Source organism: Delphinapterus leucas, chromosome 13 (assembly GCF_059928025.1).
Source record: "Delphinapterus leucas isolate spDelLeu-1000000601 "Yukka" chromosome 13, BTC_Dleu_Yukka2, whole genome shotgun sequence".
NCBI classification, from domain to species: domain Eukaryota; kingdom Metazoa; phylum Chordata; class Mammalia; order Artiodactyla; family Monodontidae; genus Delphinapterus; species Delphinapterus leucas.
Genome location: NC_143141.1, coordinates 87,611,416 through 87,635,067, shown reverse-complemented (window position 1 = coordinate 87,635,067; position 23,652 = coordinate 87,611,416). Strand labels below are relative to the sequence as shown.

The 23,652-nt window shown below is 42.8% G+C and overlaps 1 protein-coding gene across 2 annotated transcripts in view; it reads right to left on the bottom strand.

The window, feature by feature from the left end:
- Positions 1–17,791, bottom strand: part of YWHAQ (tyrosine 3-monooxygenase/tryptophan 5-monooxygenase activation protein theta) — a 31,873-nt gene extending 14,082 nt beyond the window's left edge. The window contains exons 1-2 of one of the 2 annotated variants that reach the window (XR_016395539.1): positions 17,678–17,791; positions 16,885–17,242 (exon numbers count right to left, since the gene is read on the bottom strand). Coding sequence is in view for 1 of the 2 variants with exons in the window: in XM_022554128.3 (XP_022409836.3) it covers positions 16,885–17,178 (294 nt within the window). In the remaining variant the exon portion in view is untranslated. The remainder of the gene's footprint in view (positions 1–16,884; positions 17,243–17,677) is intronic. The other variant, XM_022554128.3, reaches the window with a different exon arrangement.
- Positions 17,792–23,652: the final 5,861 nt, after the last annotated feature.

Genomic DNA, 23,652 nt, shown 5'->3' with positions numbered 1-23,652 from the left:
ATAAAATAAAAATAAATTCATACCTAGACCATCATGGCAAAATTGCAGAATGTCAAAGACAAGAAAATTCTTAAAAGCAACCAGAGAAATGACACGTTACCTATAAAGGAAGAAACAACAGTATGACTGACAGTTGATTTTTCATCAGAAAACAATCAAGTATCTTCAAAGTGAGGAGAAAAACAACTGTCAGCTAGAATTCCAAAACCAATTAAAGTACCACATAAAAGCAGGCGCAAAACAAAGACATTTCCAGACAAAGACAGAAGTTCCCACTCAGACCTTTACTGGAAGAACCTTTTTAGAGTTGCAAAGGAAGGAGTAATGGAATAAAAGAGAAGTCACCAAGTAGAATAATTACAGCAACTACAATACTGAGTAACTGGAAAATTCCTGGTCATAATCTATGAAAACAACTCTTCCAAAACTGTAACAACACAGAAGTATTACAAGATGCTGAATAACAATACATGTGTGATACTTCATGTTTGCAGAGCATAGTATTTCAGATTATTTAAAAGGACAAAAGTTCTTTCGTATTAAGTATGTGCAAAGGATTGAGTTGGCTAGTAAAGGACAAGTGTTTTCCTCCCCTCTTTTAAAGGATTAACTAAATTTCTAAGGATAGTTAATGTGCTCCCTTCCTCCCTTCTTTAATCCAACAAGTGTCTGTCTTTAAGAGACTACACTTTCTAAAAATCTGACAATTAACTATGAAAATGCAATCTGCTACTAGGAGGAAATGTTTCATTAGAATAATCATGGATCTGAACTACTTCTACAGCTCACTATCCATTTTTAAGGTAACTGACAAGATGTGGGTTCATTTTAGATATTTCTTGGCAGGACTTTAGCCAATTATCTACATGCTGATTACTCACAAATCTGCCCTTTACCTGGCTGGGCAATTTACTTTTGCAGCTCATACCTCAGTTTACTGTTAAAAAGAGTTAATGACAATCTCTACTTCGCAGCAGCCTGATGTGAAGACTGAATGACTCAATACAAATTACTTAGAACACTGCTTGGTACACAAACCTCCATCACCACGCACCACAACACAAGTCTTTCTCTTAAGCACCAGGCAAGGCGCTCCTATTTGTATTTATTGACACCTGGATGGGCCACTGGCCCTTTAAACTTTACTCATCTAAAATATATTAAATTTGCCTTCCTAGTACAATCTGCTGTTGATTCTCCTCCCCTACTCAATTTTCTGTCTTAGGAAAGAAAAGCCCTCAGTTGCCCTAGTTAGAAACCTGGGTGTTATCCTAATGCTTCTTTGGCCTCACTCCCCTGGTCCCCCATATTTATAGTCACCCAAGCCTGTGGAAGTCAAGGCTTTGGAAATCTTCTCGAAGAAACAGAGTATACTTTGGGAACACACATCTCCCTGCTCTTAACCACTGAAGGAAAAGACTTTATTTTGTCTATAATACATACATATATATATTTGTATAGCAAATTAATAGGAATGCAAGGCTTGACTCTAATCCTACAGTATGTAAAGTAAATCTACTTTACAAATAAGGATGAGTCAATCAGAAAGAACAGTGCTAAGAGGCATGGAAACAGAAAAAGGTTACAGACATTGAAGGAAAAGGATCCAATATACAGTCATAATCAGGAAGTTGCTTATATGGAGGGCCAACCCTATTCATTGTACTACATCATTTTATGGAAGGGACTTGAGCATCTGCAGATTTTGGTATCCTTGGGGGCTTCTGGAATCATTCCCCCTTGGATACTAAGGGCTAACTGCATAGTCTAGGGGAGTGTGAATCACAGTCAATCAACCACTGATCCATCCACGCCCTACCCTGGAGATGATGGCCATTAAACACCTGAAAAGCCATCCACTTCTCTTGTTATAATGCCACATTTACTAAGCAACTCCCTCATTATGACTTGATTCCTGTGTGAGTCTACTTGCCTCCTGAATGAGATCTTACTGGTCACGCCAACACAAGTACTTCAATCTCTGTGCTAGTTATTCCTCACTGTAAATGAATAAACTAATATTCTTGGTTTTATATATCAGTCACACGAGCTTGATTATTGTGGATCTATCCCCGAAAAATAGCTCAATTCTGGTGTGTTTGAGTCAAAAAGGCTAAAAGTCATACTATAAATTGCAATAAACTCACGGAGGTAATGCATCCCCTGCCACTACCCCATCCACAATCCCAACTTCTCCGTAGTGTGACACGGCTAAGTATTCGTATATATTTTGAAATATGAATAGCCACTAGACCTCAATATGCCTTAAACAGGAAATTTATTTCCAAACCTGTTTCTATATTTATATTGCTTATTTCTACTAATTATCCCACCATCTTCCTACCTCCTAGCCACCCAGCCTCATCACAACAACCTTTGACTTTTCACTCCCCATTTCCCATCCTACCACCAGTTGTTAAGCCCTACTGACTGTACCTCTGTACTAGTATTCTGATCTATCCCTTCAGTCTCATTCCTGTTTCTATTACCCAGAATTAACCATATCATTTCACTTCAACTAATCCAATAACCTAACTGATCTACCAGGTTTTAGGCTCTCTTCTTTCTCTAATCCATTTTATATCCTGCTACAAGATTAACCATAAATTCTGGACATGTTAATCCCATGCTCAAAATATCCCCATGGCTGTTCAAGAATAAACTTAAAGCGTAGCACTCATGGTCCTTCAGGATTAGACTCTAAACCTAGAGCTTTCAACTAATATAAGTGATAAAGAAGTACTGATTCCCCTCAGCCATGAGAGGAGCAGGGTGAATGAAGGTGGAGAAGAAATCCATTTGCCCCAGTGTGTCACACAAACATGGTTATTCTGGGGCTTCCCTGGTGGCACAGTGGTTGAGAGACCGCCTGCTGATGCAGGGGACACGGGTTCGTGCCCCGGTCTGGGAAGATTCCACATTATGCGGAGCGGCTGGGCCCGTGAGCCACGGCCGCTGAGCCTGTGCGTCCGGAGCCTGTGCTCCGCGACGGGAGAGGCCACAACAGTGAGAGGCCCGCGCACCGCCAAAAAAAAAGGTTATTCTGTGTGTGCCACAAGACAAAAGGAGCTGGGAAGCACTGTCTCAACTGACTGACATCCACACTTATTTCTACTGTTACCATTCCTGCACCAGCAGGAAGAGCACGGAGCAACAACGAGATGCCTCCCAAATATCAATACTTAAAGTGGTGCGCTAAGAAGCAAAACACTCATTACTAGGTGATGAGAATACAGCAGGTATGGGGGGCGGTTAATGAAAAAGCAAACACTGCTAGTATCTACAGCACTATTCGGAGAAGATGGTGCTTGGGTCTATGAACAGTCTTCCAATAGCGAGGCTGGATGCAGCAGTGTTGATAGTAACTAGTCATTAAGATCATCCAACTACTACTGCCTCTTCTTGTTGGTTTCTATGCTCACCAAACAACCTTCTAATGCTAATTTGGTTCCTCCAGTAAATCGGCCTTCAAGCAATAAACACGGCTAGACAATGACTGCCTGATTTGTAACTCCTGTAGTTCCCCCTCTCAGTGTGCCAGCGAAGTGGATTTGGAGGCCCTAAATCCAAGGAGACAAACCCTGGACCGTAAGTGTACACTACTGTGTTACTCATCTGGCACCCTGACAGACAGACAGACAATTCTGCCTTACCCTGATTTGAGGGACGGAAATCTGTGAAAAAGTTACCAAGTTCTTCATATCTCCAATTTCTATTTACTAAAATTTAAACAGCTCTGGAGCATTCATGAATGCGAACATGCCTTCCTAGGAGCAAGGGTGTAGACTAAAAACCACCTTGTACAAAAAGTGTTCAAACTTTGGAGATATGATTCTACAAGTAACAAAAGACCTAAAATCCAACATTGCCTGAAATACGTGTCAAATTAATAAAATAAAATTAGTAGGAACTAATGTGACACGATGAACTGGTCACCATGGTCAGAGAAATTAATTTGGATTCCTCAGACCCAAAGGGATATATGTGCTACTGTAGTGTCAGTGAAAGTAAAATAAGCCAGAGTAGTCCATGCAATCAAGTGGTTAATCACTTTTGTTGGCAAAAAGAAATAAGGAGCTAAAACCCAGAAGATAAACAGGCAAAGGGGAAGGGGAGGAAACAGATAAAAAGAATTCAAAGTTCTCAACAAAAAGAGAAAAAGCTCTGATCTATGTCCCTGCCCCAATTATTTCCAAACTCTTTCTCCTGGTCTATAAAATGTCTAGCCACCACCACCCATGACCCAGGCAAAATGATCACCAATGACAGTACTATTGCTATCAACATCTACTGTGGCACCGTGGTGCCTTTTAGTGGCCCTTTTGTGAGCACAGTGCACCACTCTCTCCTCTCCTAAACAACTAGCACTTAAAAACAATAAAAATGCTCTCTTGCATAAGAATGTCCATCCCATCTTCCAACGCAGCTACAGCGCTGTTATGACTGCAGTGGTGAAGACACATAACAGAAAGAGTTTAGCCTCTGACAGATAATACGGTTTGTGCAAATTGCAATGTGTCAGTATTAAAGAAAATCATGGTCTTTGTCCCCTTACTTCACCCAAGGCAGCCGAGCCAATTCCAGATATTCTTAGAAACAAATGTAATGTCCAGTCCTTTGTGTCTGACCTGCTGTATCTCCACATTTTAGCAGCTAGATACTGAGTGGCCACAACAGCAAGATACGAATGTTATCCCTTCTGCTCAAAGTTCCCAACCCTCTGGCCAAGATATAAAGGTTCGGAAGGACAGTTTAACACATACACTGGAAACACTGATACTGATTTCCAAATTTGTCAATCTGCATTAAAACCAATTACACATAAACAACCACAATTTACCAACATTTACAGATCAGTGCTACCAAAAGAACCAAGGCAAGCATCAATGTCCATACTTCCTTCCCCTTAGAGAACTTGCAATTTACTAGTCTCCAGAAACTATGTTAGCCACTGCAATTTGCAAAGTAAAACATGACAAATGATACTGAGAAAACAAGAGTGTTCCTTAAAAGGAAAAGAAAACAAAACAAACAGAACAGGAAGTCAAATCTTAGTTTGGTCATAAGTAATCCAACGGGACAGACATCCTGATACCTAAAAGAGAATATGTTCAAGTAATTAAAAATAGGTCAAAATTGCCTTGGTAGCTTAGCATATATGGGTCAAGTTTTGCTATATCCTAGGAAAACTACCAAAAATAGATAATAGCAAAGATACCAGTGTACTTTCACATGAGCTTTGTCTTTTGTAAGTCTATGACAAATTGAATTAAGCCATTTCTACATTATAGAAATGACACAATTATTTGCAGACTAATTTTTCCATCTGTGGCTAACCCATGCCACATACGTTTACTTCTGCAGCTGAATTATATACAACCCTGTAGTTAAGCCTTTCGTCTACCAGACCTATTACAGAGCATTAAGAGAAGAAAATTCAAAAAGAAGAAAAAAAAATTCATCGCATTTGCACCTAAACTTACATGGGTTATTGATTATATTCAACTGAACTACTGGGTACAGCACAAAAAATAACCTTGAAAAATAAAGCAGTGCTTAATAGTATACAGAAGAAAAAATACAGACGAAGTCCTTATTCCTACATACCCTTACAGCTTACCAATATTGATCTGACTTAGATGCAGCCACAAGAGGAACTCAGGACACTGGTACACTCCAGACAATAAATACAGAATTGGGTCTCATTACTAGACGGTGGAAAACAAAACATTATATTAATACAACAACCCATGCTTACACAGGGGAAAGAATAAAAGCAAAGCTAAGAAAGTACAGAATATAGGAGAGAACCATATAATTCCATGTGGCTGGAACACAGAGGGAAGGAATGAGTAGTGAGAAAGGAAGCTAAAGGGAAAGGCTTGAAGGTCTCCTAAGTCCTGTTAAGGAGCCTGGACTCCGTCTAACAGGGTAATGGTTTCAAATTTTTTTGAAGTGTTTATTTTCTCTCCCCCCTGCCCTAAGTCTTTTTTAAGCAATACCAGTAAACAGTAAAAGAGATAAAAGGGAGCTGCTCTAGTTGAAGAGCATAGACTTATAAAGCCTTGACTCTCCCCAACTTCCACACGAGAGAACCCAGAGAAAGATGAGATGATCTCAGAAGAACAGGGTCTATAAAGGAAGGCTTTACTATGAAAGGCAGAGGGAACAGAAAGAACACTCTTGTAGAAGAACTGAATTTGAGGTCACAGCTAACTGGCTATGTAACTAAGTAAATCAATATGGCTCAGTTTCCTTGCAGGTAAACACATGTCTCATCCACCCATAACTGCACATAGGAGAGTAGAAGGAAACAGATCTGAAAGTATTAATAGGCTGTAATTTGTAACTGACTATAATAACAAGTGTAGTGGCACCTAAATTATATCTGGTAGGATAGGTGTGATTTCAACATATAGAAATGGGAGAAGGAAGGGCTTCCAACCAAGAAAAGCAGTGAGTAGAGGGACAGAAACAAAATACGGAGGGCTTTGGGTGAACAATTTGGCTAGAGCATGAAGAATGGAGCAATCACAAGTTTCCCTTAAGTGAGCTTTTATGCCAAACCACTTGTTATTTTCCCCATAAGTTGAGAATTTCAGATCAAGCGTACGTGAATATTTCAACAAATGGTGCTGGGACAACTTGAGTAGCCACATGAAAAGAATGACGGTTGGGCCCCACTTCACACCACATGCAAAAATTAACTCCAAATGGACCGAAAGTCTGAATGTAAGCCCTAAAATGGTAAAACTGTTAGATAAGAGCACAGGTATAAATCTTTACGACCGTGGATTAGGTAATGGTTTCCTAAATATTACAACAAAAGCACAAGCAGCCTAAGAAAAAAAAATAAGTCATATTTCATCAAAATTAACAAATTTTGTCATTGAGCCGGGCCAATGCACTGTCCCCTACCTCCTTCCCTAATCTTTTTTTTTTGCGGTATGCGGGCCTCTCACCGTTGTGGCCTCTCCCATTGCGGAGCACAGGCTCCGGACGCGCAGGCTCAGCGGCCATGGTTCATGGGCCCAGCCGCTCCGCGGCTTGTGGGATCTTCCAGGACCGCGGCACAAACCCGTGTCCCCTGCATCGGCAGGCGGACTCTCAACCACTGCACCACCAGGGAAGCCCCCTAATCTTTTGAAGTTGCTACTCTCTTGATCCTTTGTCTAATTATATGGTTCTCAAGTTTTTTTCTACTCCAAGTATCTTGGCAGATGTGGGAAAGGTCAGGAGGAAATAAAAATTTCCAGGGGACCATTGGTAGTTTGATAAAGACTCCCATCTCAATTTGTTCAGGAACATAAAATCACCTCAATATATACCATTCCCCATTTCAAATGTCAGTCCCTCGATTTTTAAATATTGCATTTTTTCAAATATATTAAAAGCTAAACTACATAAAAATTAACTTACATATAGCATAACTGTATTAAAGGGATAGTCAATCCTTCCAAACTCTTTTTTAAGTTTCTGACATCCTTAAGAATCAAATACCTGGTCTCTGCAATCAGTCCCCAAATAATCTAGAGTATTTCCTGATTAAAGGATGCGTAAACCCTTACTATAACCTTTCTAACCTCTTTACTAGTCCATCAGAATCCTGAGAGAGCAACACAATCACTGAAGGTCTAAAAGTATATTGCCAAATACTTGGAAATAGTACCAGGCTGAAAGATTAGAACACCTAATATGTATTGATATATGTTTAGTTGCAGGTATCTAATACTATAGTTTTTAAAAGAGCAAAACCTTTCTGAGCTGTGCTCAAGTCATGTCTGGTGGAATGAGCAAAATAAGAAGGAAAATGGGAGTACTAAATATTCTAGACGAGTAACAGTAGAAAGTCTGATCCAAAAATCAGTATCATTATGCTTTTAAAGCAGTTTTATGTACTTTCCCACTTATTTCCCACAGTCACCCTGGCACTTACAAAGAGCAATCTAAGACTGTCCTTTAAGAATAAAGCATTTAGGGCTTCCCTGGTGGCGCAGTGGTTAAGAATCCGCCTGCCAATGCAGGGGACACGGGTTCGAGCCCTGGTCCGGAAGATCCCACATGCCGCGGAGCAGCTAAGCCCTTGCGCCACAACTACTGAGCCTGCACTCTGGAGCCCGTGCTCCGCAACAAGAGAAGCCACCGCAATGAGAAGCCCGCACACCGCAACAAAGAGTAGCCCCCGCTCACCGCAACTAGAGAAAGCCCGCGTGCAGCAACGAAGACCCAGCACAGACAAAAATAAATAAATAATGATAATAAAATAAAATTAAAAAAAAAAAGAATAAAGCATTTAGATTAAATTTACAGAAGTCCTTATAGTCATGGTCTCACCACGTGCACCACTGTTTCTCCATTTCTCTAAGTAAAGCCTGCAGCAAACATACACAAGAATGGTCAAAGGCGGTCAGTAAACTGAGAATACTTTACAACATGTATTCCGCACCACACCACGCCATATCCATCCGAAGCAAAAGGCCCAGCTGACAAAGAAATCATGGAATACTGTTCAGCTGGATAGAAAAAATGTAAATGGATAGTCAAGATCTTCGTGAAAGACGAGTTTCCCTGAAACGCTTCAACCAATGCTGGCTAACAACTAACCTGACTTCCTGTCTTCAAGAGCTAACTTTTGAACCTAAATGCAACCAGATCCAAAAGCCCATTATCTGCATATTTCATTCATGCCACCTCTGCTTTTGGGTTGGTTACTGGGGAGTGAGACATCATATTAAACCTTACTTTACCATTCTCAACATAAGGAAGCAGAAGCCATTCCAACATACTAGTTCTCAAGTTAGTTGTTCAGGAATGAACAGGGACTCTTTCTTACCCAATATTTAAAATAAACTTTTCTTTATTATCAAGTCCGTGATTTTTTCTGGTCTCCAAAACTATATTCCTCGAATAATTTGGGGGGTAAAGGGAGTGACTGGGCAATGGGAAGGGAGGGGAAGGTTTTACAAATTTCATTATCACCACACGATGACCACTACTCAGAAACTGCTCAATCACACAGAATGCCCCTAGAGCAGCAATTTTCGAAATGTGTTCAGAGAACTTCTACCCCTCCCCCCAACTTTTTGGATGGGGAAGGGCACAAACTCAAACCATTTTCATAATACATATTAAGGTACTATTTGCTTTTTCACTGCCATTCTCTCATGAGTGGAGTTTTCCAAAAGCTAAGAGACATGATACTACAACAGATTATAAAGCAATGCCACTTTTCTCATTCAATTTTTTTATTAAAAAAAAAATGCTAGGGCTTCCCTAGTGGCACAGTGGTTGAGAGTCCGCCTGCCGATGCAGGGGACACGGGTTCATGCCCCGGTCAGGGAAGATCCCACAAGCCGCGGAGCGGCTGGGCCCGTGAGCCATGGCCGCTGAGCCTGCGCGTCCGGAGCCTGTGCTCCGCAACGGGAGAGGCCACACCAGTGAGAGGCCCGCGTACCGCCAAAAAAAAAAAAAAAAAAATGTCATTATACTTACACGAAGTATCCAGAGTTGTCAATTTCAGAGACAGAAAGCAAAACGGTGGTTTCTGAGATGGGAGAACGGGGAGTTAGTGTTTGATGGGTACAGAGTTTCAGCTGGGGAAGATGAAAAATATCTGGAAAGGTGGTGACGATCGCACAACAGTGTGAATGTACTTAATGCCATAGAACTGCATGCTTAAAAATGGTAAATTTTACATCATGTATATTTTACTACAATTGAAAAAAAACACAGGTAATGTTAATTTCCAATGGACTTATTATTCTAAAATGGATTATAAAACCCGCAGTTTACCCCCATTAATCTAGTTAGCATCCACCACCAAACGCAAACAAAAGCTATGGTGCCAAGTCCATCAGGGCCATCTCCTAGGTGGATAGGAGACATGTTCTCATATCTTGAGGTCAACAAGACATGGGTTTCACTATTTTTTTTTTTTTTTTTGCTACAGGTATTAAAGGCATTCAACCTTAGCGTGTAGAATATTATACCCCTAATATACAGCAACCAACAATTACAGTGAGCACCCATATACCCACCACCCAGATCCTACCATTAACCTTTTACCAAACTGCTTTATCAAATATCCATCCATTTCTACTAGTTTTTGTGTAAACTGAGACATCAGTACAGGAATATCACTAACTAGAGTTTATTTTCTTTTGAAGCAAAAATTTACATACAATGAAATGAACAAATGTTAAGCGCATATTTGCTGAGTTTCCACAAATGCATATACATGTGTAACGCAAATCCATATCAACACAAAGAATATTACAATCACCACAGAAAGTTCTCTCCTGTCCCTTTCAGTCAGTCCCTGCCTCCATCCCCAGAGGTCACCACTCTTCTGATTTTTCACCCACAGACTACTTCTGCTTGTTCTAGAATTTCATATAAATAGAATGACATTATGTACTATTTTGTGCAAAGCTTCTTTCACTTAGCGTGTATTTGAAATTCATTTACATTATAGTATGCGTCAGTAGTCCATTCCTTTTTACGGACGAATAGTATCCCACTGTATGAAAATACCTGTTTATCCTTTTTCCTACTAATGGATTGTTTTCAGTTTTCTGCTCTTAGAACAAAGCTGCTATGGTCATTCTTGTACAGGTCTTTCCTCTTGTGTAAGTACGTAAGAGTGGAAAATTTCTAGGGGTAAAAACCCTTTAATTATGGAAAACTGCAAACATATACAAGAGAAGAGAGAATAGTATAATGAATTCCCATTAAAGCCAGTTGCAACTATATTAATTCACAGACACACTTGTTTCATCTATAACCCTCACCCATGATTTTGAAGTTCTAGGTATCATCATCATTTTGTCTTTAAACACTTCAATACGCAAACAATGTTTTCGAATCTGGTCAAATTATTTATCATGAGATATTTCAGGAACCTTCATTGTTGATTTATCCATGGATTAAGAGTTTAATTAAAGTAGAAATGGATGAACTATAGTAGTTTTTCTTTTCTCATCTTTTCAAATGATGCCTCTCTACCATCCCTCCTTGATACCTAGAAAGTCAATGGTACAAAGATATTTTCCGTTGTTACTCTGAAAGAACTAGTGCTAAATACAAAAATGGTATTGACAAATATCAAAAAGGAATAAATAAACATCAAGATGATCAAGCAGATTTCCCAACTGTCAAGCACCTTGAATTAACTAATCCCATGCTATGGTATCATTTTATAAGTGAAACTGTATATGAGACTCAAAAAAAAAAAAAAAAAAGTCTGGTAACCGGCCCTTTATGAGAACAAAGGTAGTCCTCATTACATCCAAAACTGAACAAGGAGGTAAAATTTCAACCATTCCAGTCACTAGATTTCTGTTAACCTCAAACAACTGTCTGTGCTGCAGAGGGTTGGGGGAATGGCCTTTCTCAACAACAGCTGATGACAGCATAAACACATAAAATCTTTTCAGAGGGCTATCTGGGGGGAAAAAATGCGTATCTTCTGATTGGAAATTTCATTTCCCAAAACTTAACCTAAGTAAATCCTAGCATAAAGCACGCAACAAGGATGTCCTTCCCAGTGTTGTTTATAAAAGAGAAAAATTTGTTTACAACCTAAATGTTCAGTGGGCCATTAGTATAATTATGCAACATCCAAATAAACACACAGTACAGGCTGGAAAGTCTGGAACCACATATGCCAAACTATTAATGGCAGTTATGAAGGAGAGGGGAATATTTGCTGTTATCAATTTTAACTGCCTCTTCCTAAATAGATTTCACTATAATTTCAGTTGGATCGTTTTTCTCTGTGCCAAGTTTTTTTTAAAAGAAAAAAGCGCAGGGCCTTGGAGGTAAACCCTGAGGTGGAACTTTGAAAATGCAGGACCCACTGAGTAAGTGCCAGAAAGGTGAACTGCAGAGTTAAATAGCATACACACAAGAGTGACAAAGAAAAAGAAATAGCTGAAGTCTAGACAAAGGGTTCTGACAAGATGCCAATATATTAGTAAGAAACTAAAGGACAGGTGTGATACAATTCAATACAACTTAATACTGCTTGTTTTATTTATAACCTAACCCAGAGTTTCTCAACCTCAGTCATTACTGACATTTGGGCTGGGTAATTCTTTGTGGTGGGGGATTTTCCTATGCCTTATGTGATGCTTAGCAGCATTTAGGTTTCTACTCACAGTATATCAATAGCATCTCCCCACTCTCACCCCAGCCTTGACAACCAAAAACTATCTCCAGAACTTGCCAAATGTCCCCTGGCGGGTAAATTCACCCTGGCTGAGAACCACTGATCAAACCTTATACTTCTATGCCTGTATGTACAATATGTATGTCCATTCCATTTCACTCTTCAGAAACAACTCTTAGCTTCAAGGAGCTTACACTCTTAAATGCAAAAAACCCAAAAGTCAAGTTTTAAAATTTTACTGCAATATCCTGCATATAAGGAGGGCTTCAAATTTATAGACTGAGTTTTGTCCACCACAGATCTATCCTCCCTCCCTCCTAACTTACAAACATGTATTAAACTGTATAAATTCCTCAAAACACTGTGATCTTTAGTCAGCTACTATGTTATTTAGGGCCAAATGTGTTTCACATACTTTCATCTGGAGTCACACCACCTGGGTTCAAATCCTTGCTCTACCACTCACTAGTTCTGTGATACTGACCAAGTTACTTAACTTCCTTATGCCCCCGTTTTCTCAACTTTAAAGCATAAATAATACTATCAACCTAACTAATGGGAACACAGTGAGTGTATCAAGTGCTTAAAACAGTACTTAGTATATAATATAAATGCCCATTAGATGTCAGTTATTACCTATTATTTTAACTACAAGCCTATAAAGGCAAGAACCATCATCACCAGTTTATAGATAAAGAAACAGAGGCTGAGAGAAACTTGCCTGCAGTCACAAAATTATAAGGTTATGGAGCAATGACCCCAAAACAGTCAGTCTTGATTCCAGAGACCATAATTTTTCCATCATGTCAAAAAGATTACATTAAGACTCATTAACTATCAAAAACAACATATTGGTCTTACTTCAAAATAACAACTAGCACTAGACATATTTTCATTAAGAGATTAATTTAGAACACAACTAAATTCAAGCACATTATGGAATTAAGATTACAGGGCTTTTACAAACCAGAGACAAATCTCAGTTTCTATATATTTTAAATGATTCTTACTTAAAAAATCACAACATAGACCTTAACTCCTGAAACCGTTTATACATTATACTAAAGCAACCTACTGAAAACAGTCTAATAAAAAGACCATTAACACAGAAGGATAACATGGGGTTGCCTGAGACACAGGTTATCTTGTACATTCTCTAAGTGTCCTGCTCTTACTCCAAGGTCATGAACTTTGTACATGATATTTGTTCCCAGGTCCCAGAAGGGCTTTGTGGACCCCTCTGATTTCTTCAATTACCCTTACCTCACACCCCAGTTCTTAATGACTCTTAAACACCTTGTTCAAGTTTTTAACCACTGCCCGGTTGTCATACAACTTACAGTATTAACCTTTCTCACTTAAACTTTGCTATTTCCAACACTGCTTACTAGGATCACCAATGACTTCCGCATCCCCTCTTCCTAAAGACATTTCACTGAAGTCGCTAGTTTTTCCACATTTCTTAAATGATTGAGGACATGTTCTTCTTCAACCTGGACTATAAAAACTACTCATTTTAGAGTTGCAAGTCAGAGCACAGGTGGAATGACTGGGACCATATAACTCTATAGTCCCAGAATTGGAACAGACTTAGAAATTTTAGCCCAACCTCTGGTTTCACAAATGACACTGAGAGACAGAGATAACTTGGTAATATCTTCCTCTTTAACTCCTCTTAGATTCTACGAAGAGTTTGGTCTTGGCCGTTTGGGTCTTGTTAATTCCTTTTGCTCTTTAGATTACATATTTGGATTTTAACATTTTTTACTGCCTGCACAATTCAATAACCTCTCTCAGTACAGTGATTGTCAACAGGGTTGAGAGTTGTCTGCCATGTTCATTTCGAGTAAATAGTCCAAATAATTCCACCCTGAACCTACTCTATGAAATATAAAGATGAGGCTGAGAATCTCTGCTATTTAAAACCAAAATTTTGCCTAGCCCTCCACGTTACTCTTTTATTAGCCTTCTATAACAAGTCAGTGTCATCCACTTCCTCCACACTAAATTCTCCTTCCTGTTCACCAAAGGGGGGGAAAAAGAGAGAAAACCTAATTTTGGCACTCATGTTCAGCAACTTTAGATTTCATTCTTCTTTCCCCATTATTTGATAGACTCCTGATTAAATCACTAATTTACCAATTCTCAAATTCTTGTTCACTTGTCTATCACTTCCTTATCTATCAGTTCAGATTACAAACCGGAAATTAGCACCCAAACCATGAATTCTAGATACTGCCACCTGCACCCCATTCGAAAATCTTCAGAGTCTTCCCACTGTCAATCAAATGAGAAAAATTCCCTCTGACATTCTCTTATATAGTTCCTAATTCCCTCTGACATTCTCTTATATAGTTCCTATCTTCTTTTACAGGCTTTTCTCCTGCACCAGCTCTGCACATATTCTGCTCTTCATACAGAAACCTTCTTCCATGAATAAGGCCCATCCTGTATACTTCTTCTGCTTGGAATATATTGACACTCCCCTCCCCTTGATCCCCCTCCCTCAATGCTCATTCCAAAAGCCACTCCTTGTAAAGCTTTTCCTGAGGTTTCTGTTTCCTTTAAACTACATAGCATTTTATTCATAACCATCTTACGGGAATTATATATTATTTACATTTGGGTATTTCTCATATGCACTCCTTATTATAAATTACTGGAGAACAAAATCTACCGTTTTCAGCATTGCTCTTCCCCATGCTGCTTTAGCACAGTGCCTTGCACATGCTAAGCTCTCAAATACAGCGACCAACTTGACAATGGGCTTTCCTCAGGACTTTTTTCGGAGGTTGGCCGTTAAGTCACAATTAGTCTTTTAAGCCATTTCATTAATAAAAATATTTTATTTATTCCTTGGTGTCTGATGAATCAACTCTTCTATTTCACTTAGTATATATGAAGAAAACAGAACGAACAAACAAACAAAACCTGTCCTAATTTCAGGGTTTCTCTCCTACTGAAATGATCTATTTGGTCTCTATTTCAAGTCAAAGTCTCCTCTACTTATACCATTAGAGAAACTAAAATTTATAGGAGCCACAAAATAAAACAAATATTCCCAGCTAACTTGCTAGAGAACAGGAAAAATTCTGTGGTAATTCTGAATTGCTGCAGGGTAAGTAACAAATTGCAAAACAATAACAGAACAAAGAGATTGAAATATGCTGTGAGAGTGTCCCAAAGTAAAACACGTATAGAAAAGCTTCTCGTTAACATATGGAGTTCTTATAGTCTTCCTCGATGACAGAGTGGATGCTGTCAATAACCATTACCATATGCCACTGAAGTCTACCATCACTTTCAAGTTGGCAAATTTTTTGAATACAAGCAATTCAGTTCAAAAAGCCTAAGTGTCTCCTCTGTGCTAGGCAGGGAGTGGAACCTAAGACATGGATGAACATAAAATCTAGCCTACATAAAGCAAATAATCTCAAAGTTTTCTCCACAGTGCTCTGCACTGCTTCCTTCGCCCCTTTACCAGTTATCTCCATCAGCCATGATTTCGTTCAGATCACTTGTTATTTGCACTGGAAAAACAGGTGAGAGAAAAAAACTTTCCTGCCCCACGAATCTCAGGGGCAAGGAAGAAAAGGCTGGGAGAGCAAGAGGCATTTCCCCCTCTATCCCCTCTTGAAAAATCACCAATCTAGCATGTTTGTCTTTTAAAGCCCACCTAAAACACAACGTGGAACAAACACATCAAAAAATCAGTAGGCCCCTTGGAAAAGTGGCACTTAAAGAGGCAACCGCATCAGCTATTTCATATTTTATTAGTAGAAATGACTCTTTGCAGTATTAAAACACTTCAAAACACCTCAGGATATAATGCTGGTATTGACATTTTAAAAACTTATCTTACTGATCAAAAGATCCATACGATGACAAAGCTAAAAATGCTCTCTCTCACCAATAAGCGTGAATACAGCAGTCACCCTACTCCACCCAAAGCCACCCTAGCTAAGACTGGACAGTTCAAAACCTGGAAAGCTTTCCTCGCTTACTCCACACCAGATACGAATTCATTTCAACACCTCGGGGTTCACGTGTAGCTATGTAACAGCGAAGAAATGGTATCAAGCACCGAAATTTCCCAGGACATTTTATTCTTTTGATTCAGCTGTGCCTTTTTCACATTTACCAAACTCTCCCCCTTCCCTGCTTTTAACAAGGAAAAAATCAACAGATACTCTTACTTGAAAAACGAGATACCTATTCAGATTTTCGAAGTAAGTTTCCATTGCTGGATTTGGGAGGAAAACCGACTTACATACGTGATCTTTATGGAAAAGGCGCCCGCCCCTTCTTTCAACGGAAGCCTGAAGCCTACGAACTGATTCAATACGTTTAAAGGGTTCCCAGATCGCCTCAGGACGCTGGAAAACGATTTTCAGCCTTCTACAAACCTACTCTCATGTTTAAGCTTATCTGGTGGAGGAGCAACGCAGCACCTAGGAAAGATATACTTACCACCGGAAAAAAAAAAAAAAAAAGAAAGGAGAAAAAAAAAGAAAAAGCAGCTTCTTCATCTCAAGAACTGAAATAACGCGTTAAAGAGGGCAAGGCTAACCTCCTCAAGCCCTCTACGCGTCGGCAGGGCGTCAGGCAGGCCCTGGCCCCCACTTCGTTCCCATTCCCGTTCCCGGGAAACTCCCCACGGAGAGCCTCACACAAAGGCGCCTCGGCGCCCGCCGCCCGGACGGTCGCGGACTCACCAGGACCGTGGTGCAGATGGACCGCAGTTCGGACTCCACTTTCTCCCGATAGTCCTTTATCAGCTGCAGCTTCTTGTCGGAGGTGTCGGTCTTCTGCTCGATGCTCGAGATGACCCTCCAGGCGGACCTGCGGCCCCCGACCACGTTCTTGTAGGCCACCGAGAGCAGGTTGCGCTCCTCGTTGGACAGCTCGGCGCCCTGCTCCGTCACGGCCTTCATGCAGGTGGCCATGTCGTCGTAGCGCTCGGCCTGCTCGGCCAGCTTGGCCTTCTGGATCAGCTCCGTCTTCTCCATGGGGCCGGGGACAGGACAGCGAGGGCGAGCACCGACCCGGATGCCGAGGAGGAGTGCGGAGGGCCTGCGGGCGGGCGGGCGGGGCGGGGTCGCAGGCAGAAGGCGGGGGCGGCGCCGTCAGACAATGCGCCCGCCGCCCCGGCAGCCCGGCAGACAGCCCGCCCGCCGCCCCCTTTGTCTGTGTCCGCACGCGCGGCCCCGTTGAATTTCCCTCCCCCGCCCACGCTCCCCGCGGGGTGCCCGGGAGGCCCGGGGGCGCCAGCCGAGGCGGCCCGCGGCGGGGGGAGGAGGAGGAGGAGTAAGGGGAGGAGGAGGAAGGGCCGCTCCCGCGCCCGCCCGGCCCAAGATGGAAGCGGCCGTTGGCCCGCACCTTCCTTCCCGCCGGAGCCGTCCCTGAGGAGAGCGGCGTCGAGGCCAGCCGCTCCTCGGGGCTGGCCTCCCGCCGGACTCTCGGGCCCGGCCCGACCCGAGGAGGGCCGGGGTCAACCCTGGCGCTCACCTTCACGTCTCCGCGGCCGCGGCGCGAGTCCCACCACTTTGATCCGCCTTTGGCTTTAGCCGAGGACCCTCCCGTCTCAGCCTACCTCCGAGCCGGGAGGCGGGCCGCAGCGCGGCGGCCCTCGCTCCCCCCGCCCAATGGCGCGCTGAGCTGTCCCCGAGAGTCCCGCCTTCCTCCCCGCCTCTGGCCAATGAGGACTGAGCGCGCGGAAGGGGGCGAAGAAGGCGGGGCGGGAGAGGAAGCGGAGGCTAGGAGGGTGGGTCGGCTTGGGCAAGTTCGGTTGGCCGGCAGGCTGCGGCTTCGGCCACGGGGTTTCCTCCAATTAGATCCAGGGTACAAGGACGTCACTGTTGCCATGGCGATGCTGTTACCAACTCCCCTCAACCTCCCCGCCACCCCCGGCACTCGTGGGCGCGGCACGGGAGCAGGAGGCTCGCATGACCTCCCCTGCGGTGGCCGGGTCTCCTGCTGCAGCACCGTTGCAGATGGTGCATAACATCTTGTGGGCTAATGCAGCTGCGGCTCTCGGCCCTGGTGAGGTCCGGCCTGGGAGGGTGACACCACCGGCTGTTTTGTTGCACAAGCGCCTGCCTTTCCTCCACCTTCCTATTCGTGACAAAGGTTTGGAGCTCAATACACTGAACTCAGCCTTTAATGACGTTGCGATGGGGACCGCGAATTAGAAATAATCCCATCCCCATTAAAGAGGAATTAGTTGCTGGAGAAAGTGGCATAAGCATGCATTTTACAAGATAAATTCGGTTTCAGACGGGCACCTAAAACCTGAAATTCCCTTGGAAAATACCCAAAAAAGTCCAGGCAGGTGTCTCTGGCAATGCCAGATATTATGATTTTCTTTAAAATGGGAAATGACCTTAAGGATAATTTGGAGAAAAACACCCATTTAATCCTCCCCCCGCCCCCCGAAAAAGCAACTGTTTTTATATTTCTTTCCAGCCTTTCTAGGTCATGCATCTAAATACGTATTTTTTACATCATTGTCGTCTTATGCGTACGCGCTTTTTTTATCTTCTGGTATTATTATTTTTTTAATAAATTTATTTATTTATTTTTGTCTGCATTGGGTCTTCGTTGCTGCGCACGGGCTTTCTCTAGTTACGGCGAGCGGGGGCTATTCTTCATTGCGGTGTGCGGGCTTCTCATTGCGGTGGCTTCTCTTGTGGCAGAGCACGGGCTCTAGGCTCGTGGGCTTCAGTAGTTGCGGCACACGGACTCAGTAGTTGTGGCTCACAGACTCTAGAGCGCAGGCTCAGTAGTTGTGGCGCACGGGCCTAGTTGCTCCATGGCATGTGGGATCTTCCCGGACCAGGGCTCCAAACCATGTCCCCTGCATTGACAGGCGGATTCTTAACCACTGCACCACCGGGGAAGTCCCTTCTGGTATTATTTTTGAGAGGACACTTGAAAAGCTAAACTTCTCTCCCTAGATGTTGACTTCTGACTTTCTACTCGCGAACATCCTTCTGAAACGGGAATGATCGCCCTAGATGCCTTTTATTGAGGGTCATTGCTAGACTTTTCCTTTCTCCTTAAACTGGGCACTCCCCTCCAGCCACTCCCTTCTTTCCTGGCACTTCCCCAGTGCCTGACTCCAAATCAGGTGGCTGTCTTGGGTGTCTGGAAAGTGGCCTTTGTGCCATATGGGCTCACACTGCCGTGATTCCAGTTCCGGCAAGTTCAAGGGAGAATAGATCGTTGAAGGCAAAGAACGCCACAGCCAAGAAAGAATTTCAGATTCTAAGTGGAGCCTGGAGCAGATCTGGAGACTCTCTAGAATGGAAGATCTGAGAGCAGAGAGACGGCAGGAGAAGGTGCGGACTTTCCAGAAATCTACACTCCCTCCCAGCTGCCCCTCCCTGTCCTGACTTGTAAAGGTTGCTTTGTGCTTTGACGGACAGGAGAGGCCTGGGCTGGAAAGGGCTTGTGTCTTAATGCAGAAATGCCTTACTATGTTCCAGCGTTCTAATGGAGGTCCCTGCTGTTATTTCTGGAATCCCTGGGGCCGGGCTGTAGACACATGAGTGTTTATGGCTGTGTGGGCTGGGGTGGAGCCGGACACTAAGAAATCCCAATGGAAAGAATTTGCATGTGCAAGGGCAGATAAAATGCTTTCTGTATGACCAGTGAATTTCAAGCTTACTGAAATTAGAGACAGCTCAGGCAAGAGGAGAAACCAGTGCAGGTGGGTGGGGGATGGAGACCCCTGAGCAGAACGGTCAGGGGACAGAACCTTTGTGGTAGGGAGGGAGGGTAGGGGCAAGAACACTAATTCTTTGTCAGAAAGTCTGGGCTGTACTGCCATCTCCCCAGGTGACCTTGGGCAAGATTTTGCTGCTGCCTGTAACTCAGTCTCTATAACTTCTGCTTTCATCCAATCATCAGATATTTATGGAGCACCAACTCATATAGTTACATCTGGAATCATGGGTAAAAACTGCTCGGAAGCGATGGCACACTATGAAATTATATTTTATGAGGGACCAGAGGGATTAGTTAAATCTAAAGTCCTCGGCGCCTAAAAGAACTCAGTTGGAGAAAATTAAAGCTCTGGGGACTGGGACTTCCCTGGTGGTGCAGTGGTTAAGAATCTGCCTGCCAATGCAGGGGACACGGGTTTGAGCCCTGGTCTGGGAAGATCCCACATGCCGCGGAGCAACTAAGCCCGTGTGCCACAACTACTGAGCCTGAGCTCTAGAGCCCTTGAGCCACAACTACTGAGCCCGAGTGCCACAACTACTGAAGCCCGAGTGCCTAGAGCCCGTGCTCTGCAGCAAGAGAAGCCACAGCACTGAGAAGCTGCACACTGCAACGAAGAGTAGCCCCCGCTCGCCACAACTAGAGAAAGCCGGCGTGTAGCAACCAAGACCCAACACAGCCAAAAATAAATAATAAATAAATAAATTTATTTTTAAAACTTTTTTAAAAAGCTCTGGGGACTTGAAGCCCCTGGACACACAAAGAGCTAACACTTACTAAGTGATTACGCATGTCAAACACCATTTTAAGTCTCTTGCAAGTATTAACTCATTTATTCTGCTTAATGCCATTATGAAGTAGGTACTATTCTGATCACCTTCTCCATTTCACAGATAAGGAAATTGAGGCACAGTCCTTCGATTGTGCACAGAGCCAAACAGCTAGTGAGTGGCAGAGCCTCGATGTACACCGATGCACGCAGTCTGGGTGCCAAAGCCCATCCATGTAATGGCTCTGCCAGACCTTTGCTTGATGCTGTAGGGACTCCAGGAAAGATCACACCAGTCTCTGTTCTCTAGGAGTTTCATCCCAGTAAATATGAAATGTGTTAAGAATCCACATTCAATGTGCTGGGAAGAACTCTAGGAACCAGGCAGCTAAGAAAGAAAGCACTGAGTTCTTTATTTGTTTGATGTTCTTGTTATTTTTTCTAAATTACTTGGTGAGAAGAAGCTTCCGGAGAAGAGCAGGAGGGAGCACGCTGAGCTTGAAGCCAGGAGAGCCTCAGTCCCAGCTCTGCTCTTTATTTGCAGTTTGACCTTGAACACCGTGATTTTCTCTGAACCTCAGTTTCCTAACCTGTAAAAATAATCCCTACCCCAAAGGGATCATGGAGCTATCCCATAGGAAAATGCTGGGCATATAGCAAGTGTTCAGTAAATATTAGGGGTTTTTTCCCCTTTTTCCCTCTGCTTGGTGGTAGAGTGCAGGGGGAGGGAGGGAGATGCCTGTCACGCTGCAAGGAGCCTCAGAGCCTCATAAAAAGTTAGTGAAGGGGGCTTCCCTGGTGGCGCAGTAGTTGAGAGTCCGCCTGCCGATGCAGGGAACACGGGCTCGTGCCCCGGTCCGGGAAGATCCCACATGCCGCCGGGCAGCTGGGCCCGTGAGCCATGGCTGCTGGGCCTGCGCGTCCGGAGCCTGTGCTCCGCAACAGGAGAAGCCACAACAGTGAGAGGCCCACGTACAGCAAAAAAAAAAAAAAAAAAAAAAAAGTTAGTGAAGGTTTATCTCTTGAATCACTGTTGTAATTAGCAGAGTTAATGGTCTGCAGAATGGCTACATTCAGTGTACATTTCAGAATGAATGAGTCCTTCTGGTTGAGTTTACTCTGATAAATTGTTTCAGTGGTTTATTTGCCAAGAGCAGTGGGTCATTGGAGAGGAACTTCTTCCTCTCTTGCCATATGGCAGATATTTCATTGACAAACAAACATTTCAGTGGGACTTTTCACTGCAAATTTCCATATAATCATTATCAATACTTCTGTCGAAGGGGTAGTTGAAGAGTTGCCCCCATTCTCCACTCCACCTGGAGGGGCTAAATGAGACTCACGTAGAGCCAGGACAGGTGGGGAAATCAAAGGAGTCTGGTCAGGCAAGGTCTTCCTACACATTTCCTGGCTTAGGGCCGGGGTCAGGCCTGTAGAACTCAGTCTCCCATCAGACCTGCAGCTGGCGAGGTTTATTCTTGCCATCTGGAGGCATCCCTCTGTGCTCGTGGGTGTCCCATTTCTGGCACCTCCTGGACACCCGTCGGCTACACAATGTCTTCCAACTCTCACTGTGTGTTCTCAGGAAAAAAATCTAATCAAATCATTCCATCATTAAAAAACAGATAAGTCTTCCAGCAATATTTCTTCCGCCACGATTTGCATTTTAAGAGAAAGAAAGCTCTTACAGTGGAAGAATAAAAGTTCACTGGTAGGGGAATTCCCTGGCAGTCCAGTGGTTAGGACTCAGCGCTTTCACTGCTATGGGCCTGGATTCAATCCCTGGTGGGGGAACTAAGATTCCACAAGCCATGAGGCCCGGCCAAAAACAACAACAACAAAAAGTTCACTGGTAGAATTTCAGGCATTGTGAACCAGCTTTTGGTCCACCAGGCTTCTGGGGAAAGGCTTAAGCATTCTGACATTTCTCCAGCATTTCCTCTATGCTAGTAGGGTATTTTTTTATATATATAAATTTATTTATTTTATTTATTTATTTTGCTGCCTTGGGTCTTCATTGTGGTGCATGGGCTTCTCATTGTGGTGGCTTCTCTTGTTGCGGAGCATGGGCTCTAGGAGCGCGGGCTTCAGTAGTTGCAGCACGAGGTCTCAGTAGTTGTGGTGCACGGGCTTAGTTGCTCCGTGGCATGTGGGATCGTCCCAGATCAGGGATCGAACTGGATTCTCAACCACTGTGCCACCAGGGAAGCCCAGTAGGGTATTTTTTTAAAAGCTTGATTGCTTTTGTAATGATAATAGTGATGATGATAATGTTGAGTAAAAATGTAATAGCACACATTATATTTAAAAAATGAAACAATACATAAATATACAAAAGGAGAATAAAAAAGAACCTGAGAGGCTGCCTCTGCAAGGGGACCACTGCTGGCATTTTGGTGACCTCCTTCTAGATATAGCTCTTTTCATTTGGACATATGCATGTGGTTTTGCATGCATGAGATTACATTCTTCATTTTGTTCAGTGCAATGGTTAATTTTACGTGTCAATTTGGTGATCAAACGTTATTCCAGATGCTTCTGTGAGGGTGTTCTGGGGAGAGATTAACAGTTAAATCGGTGGACTTTGAGTAAGCAGATTGCCCTCTATAATGTGGGTGGGCCACCTCCAATCAGTTGAAGGCCTGAATAGGACAAGAAGCATTGTCTCCCTGGAGCAAGAGACAGTTCTCCAGCAGACGGCCTTGGACTTCATCTGCAACATCAACGCTCCCTGGGTCTATAACATCTAGCCTTCAGACTCAAACAGAAATATAGTTTCTCCTAGATCCCCACCCTGCAAGCCCACCCTGCAAATTTTGGACTTGCTAATTCCTTATAATAAATCTCTCTATATATCTATCTTATTATTATGTTATAATATATACCTATATGTACATATCTTATTCTGTTTCTCTGGAGAATCTTGACTAATACTGTCATTCAACAAAAAATCTGGTATCTTTTTTTTTTTTAATTAATTAATTAATTT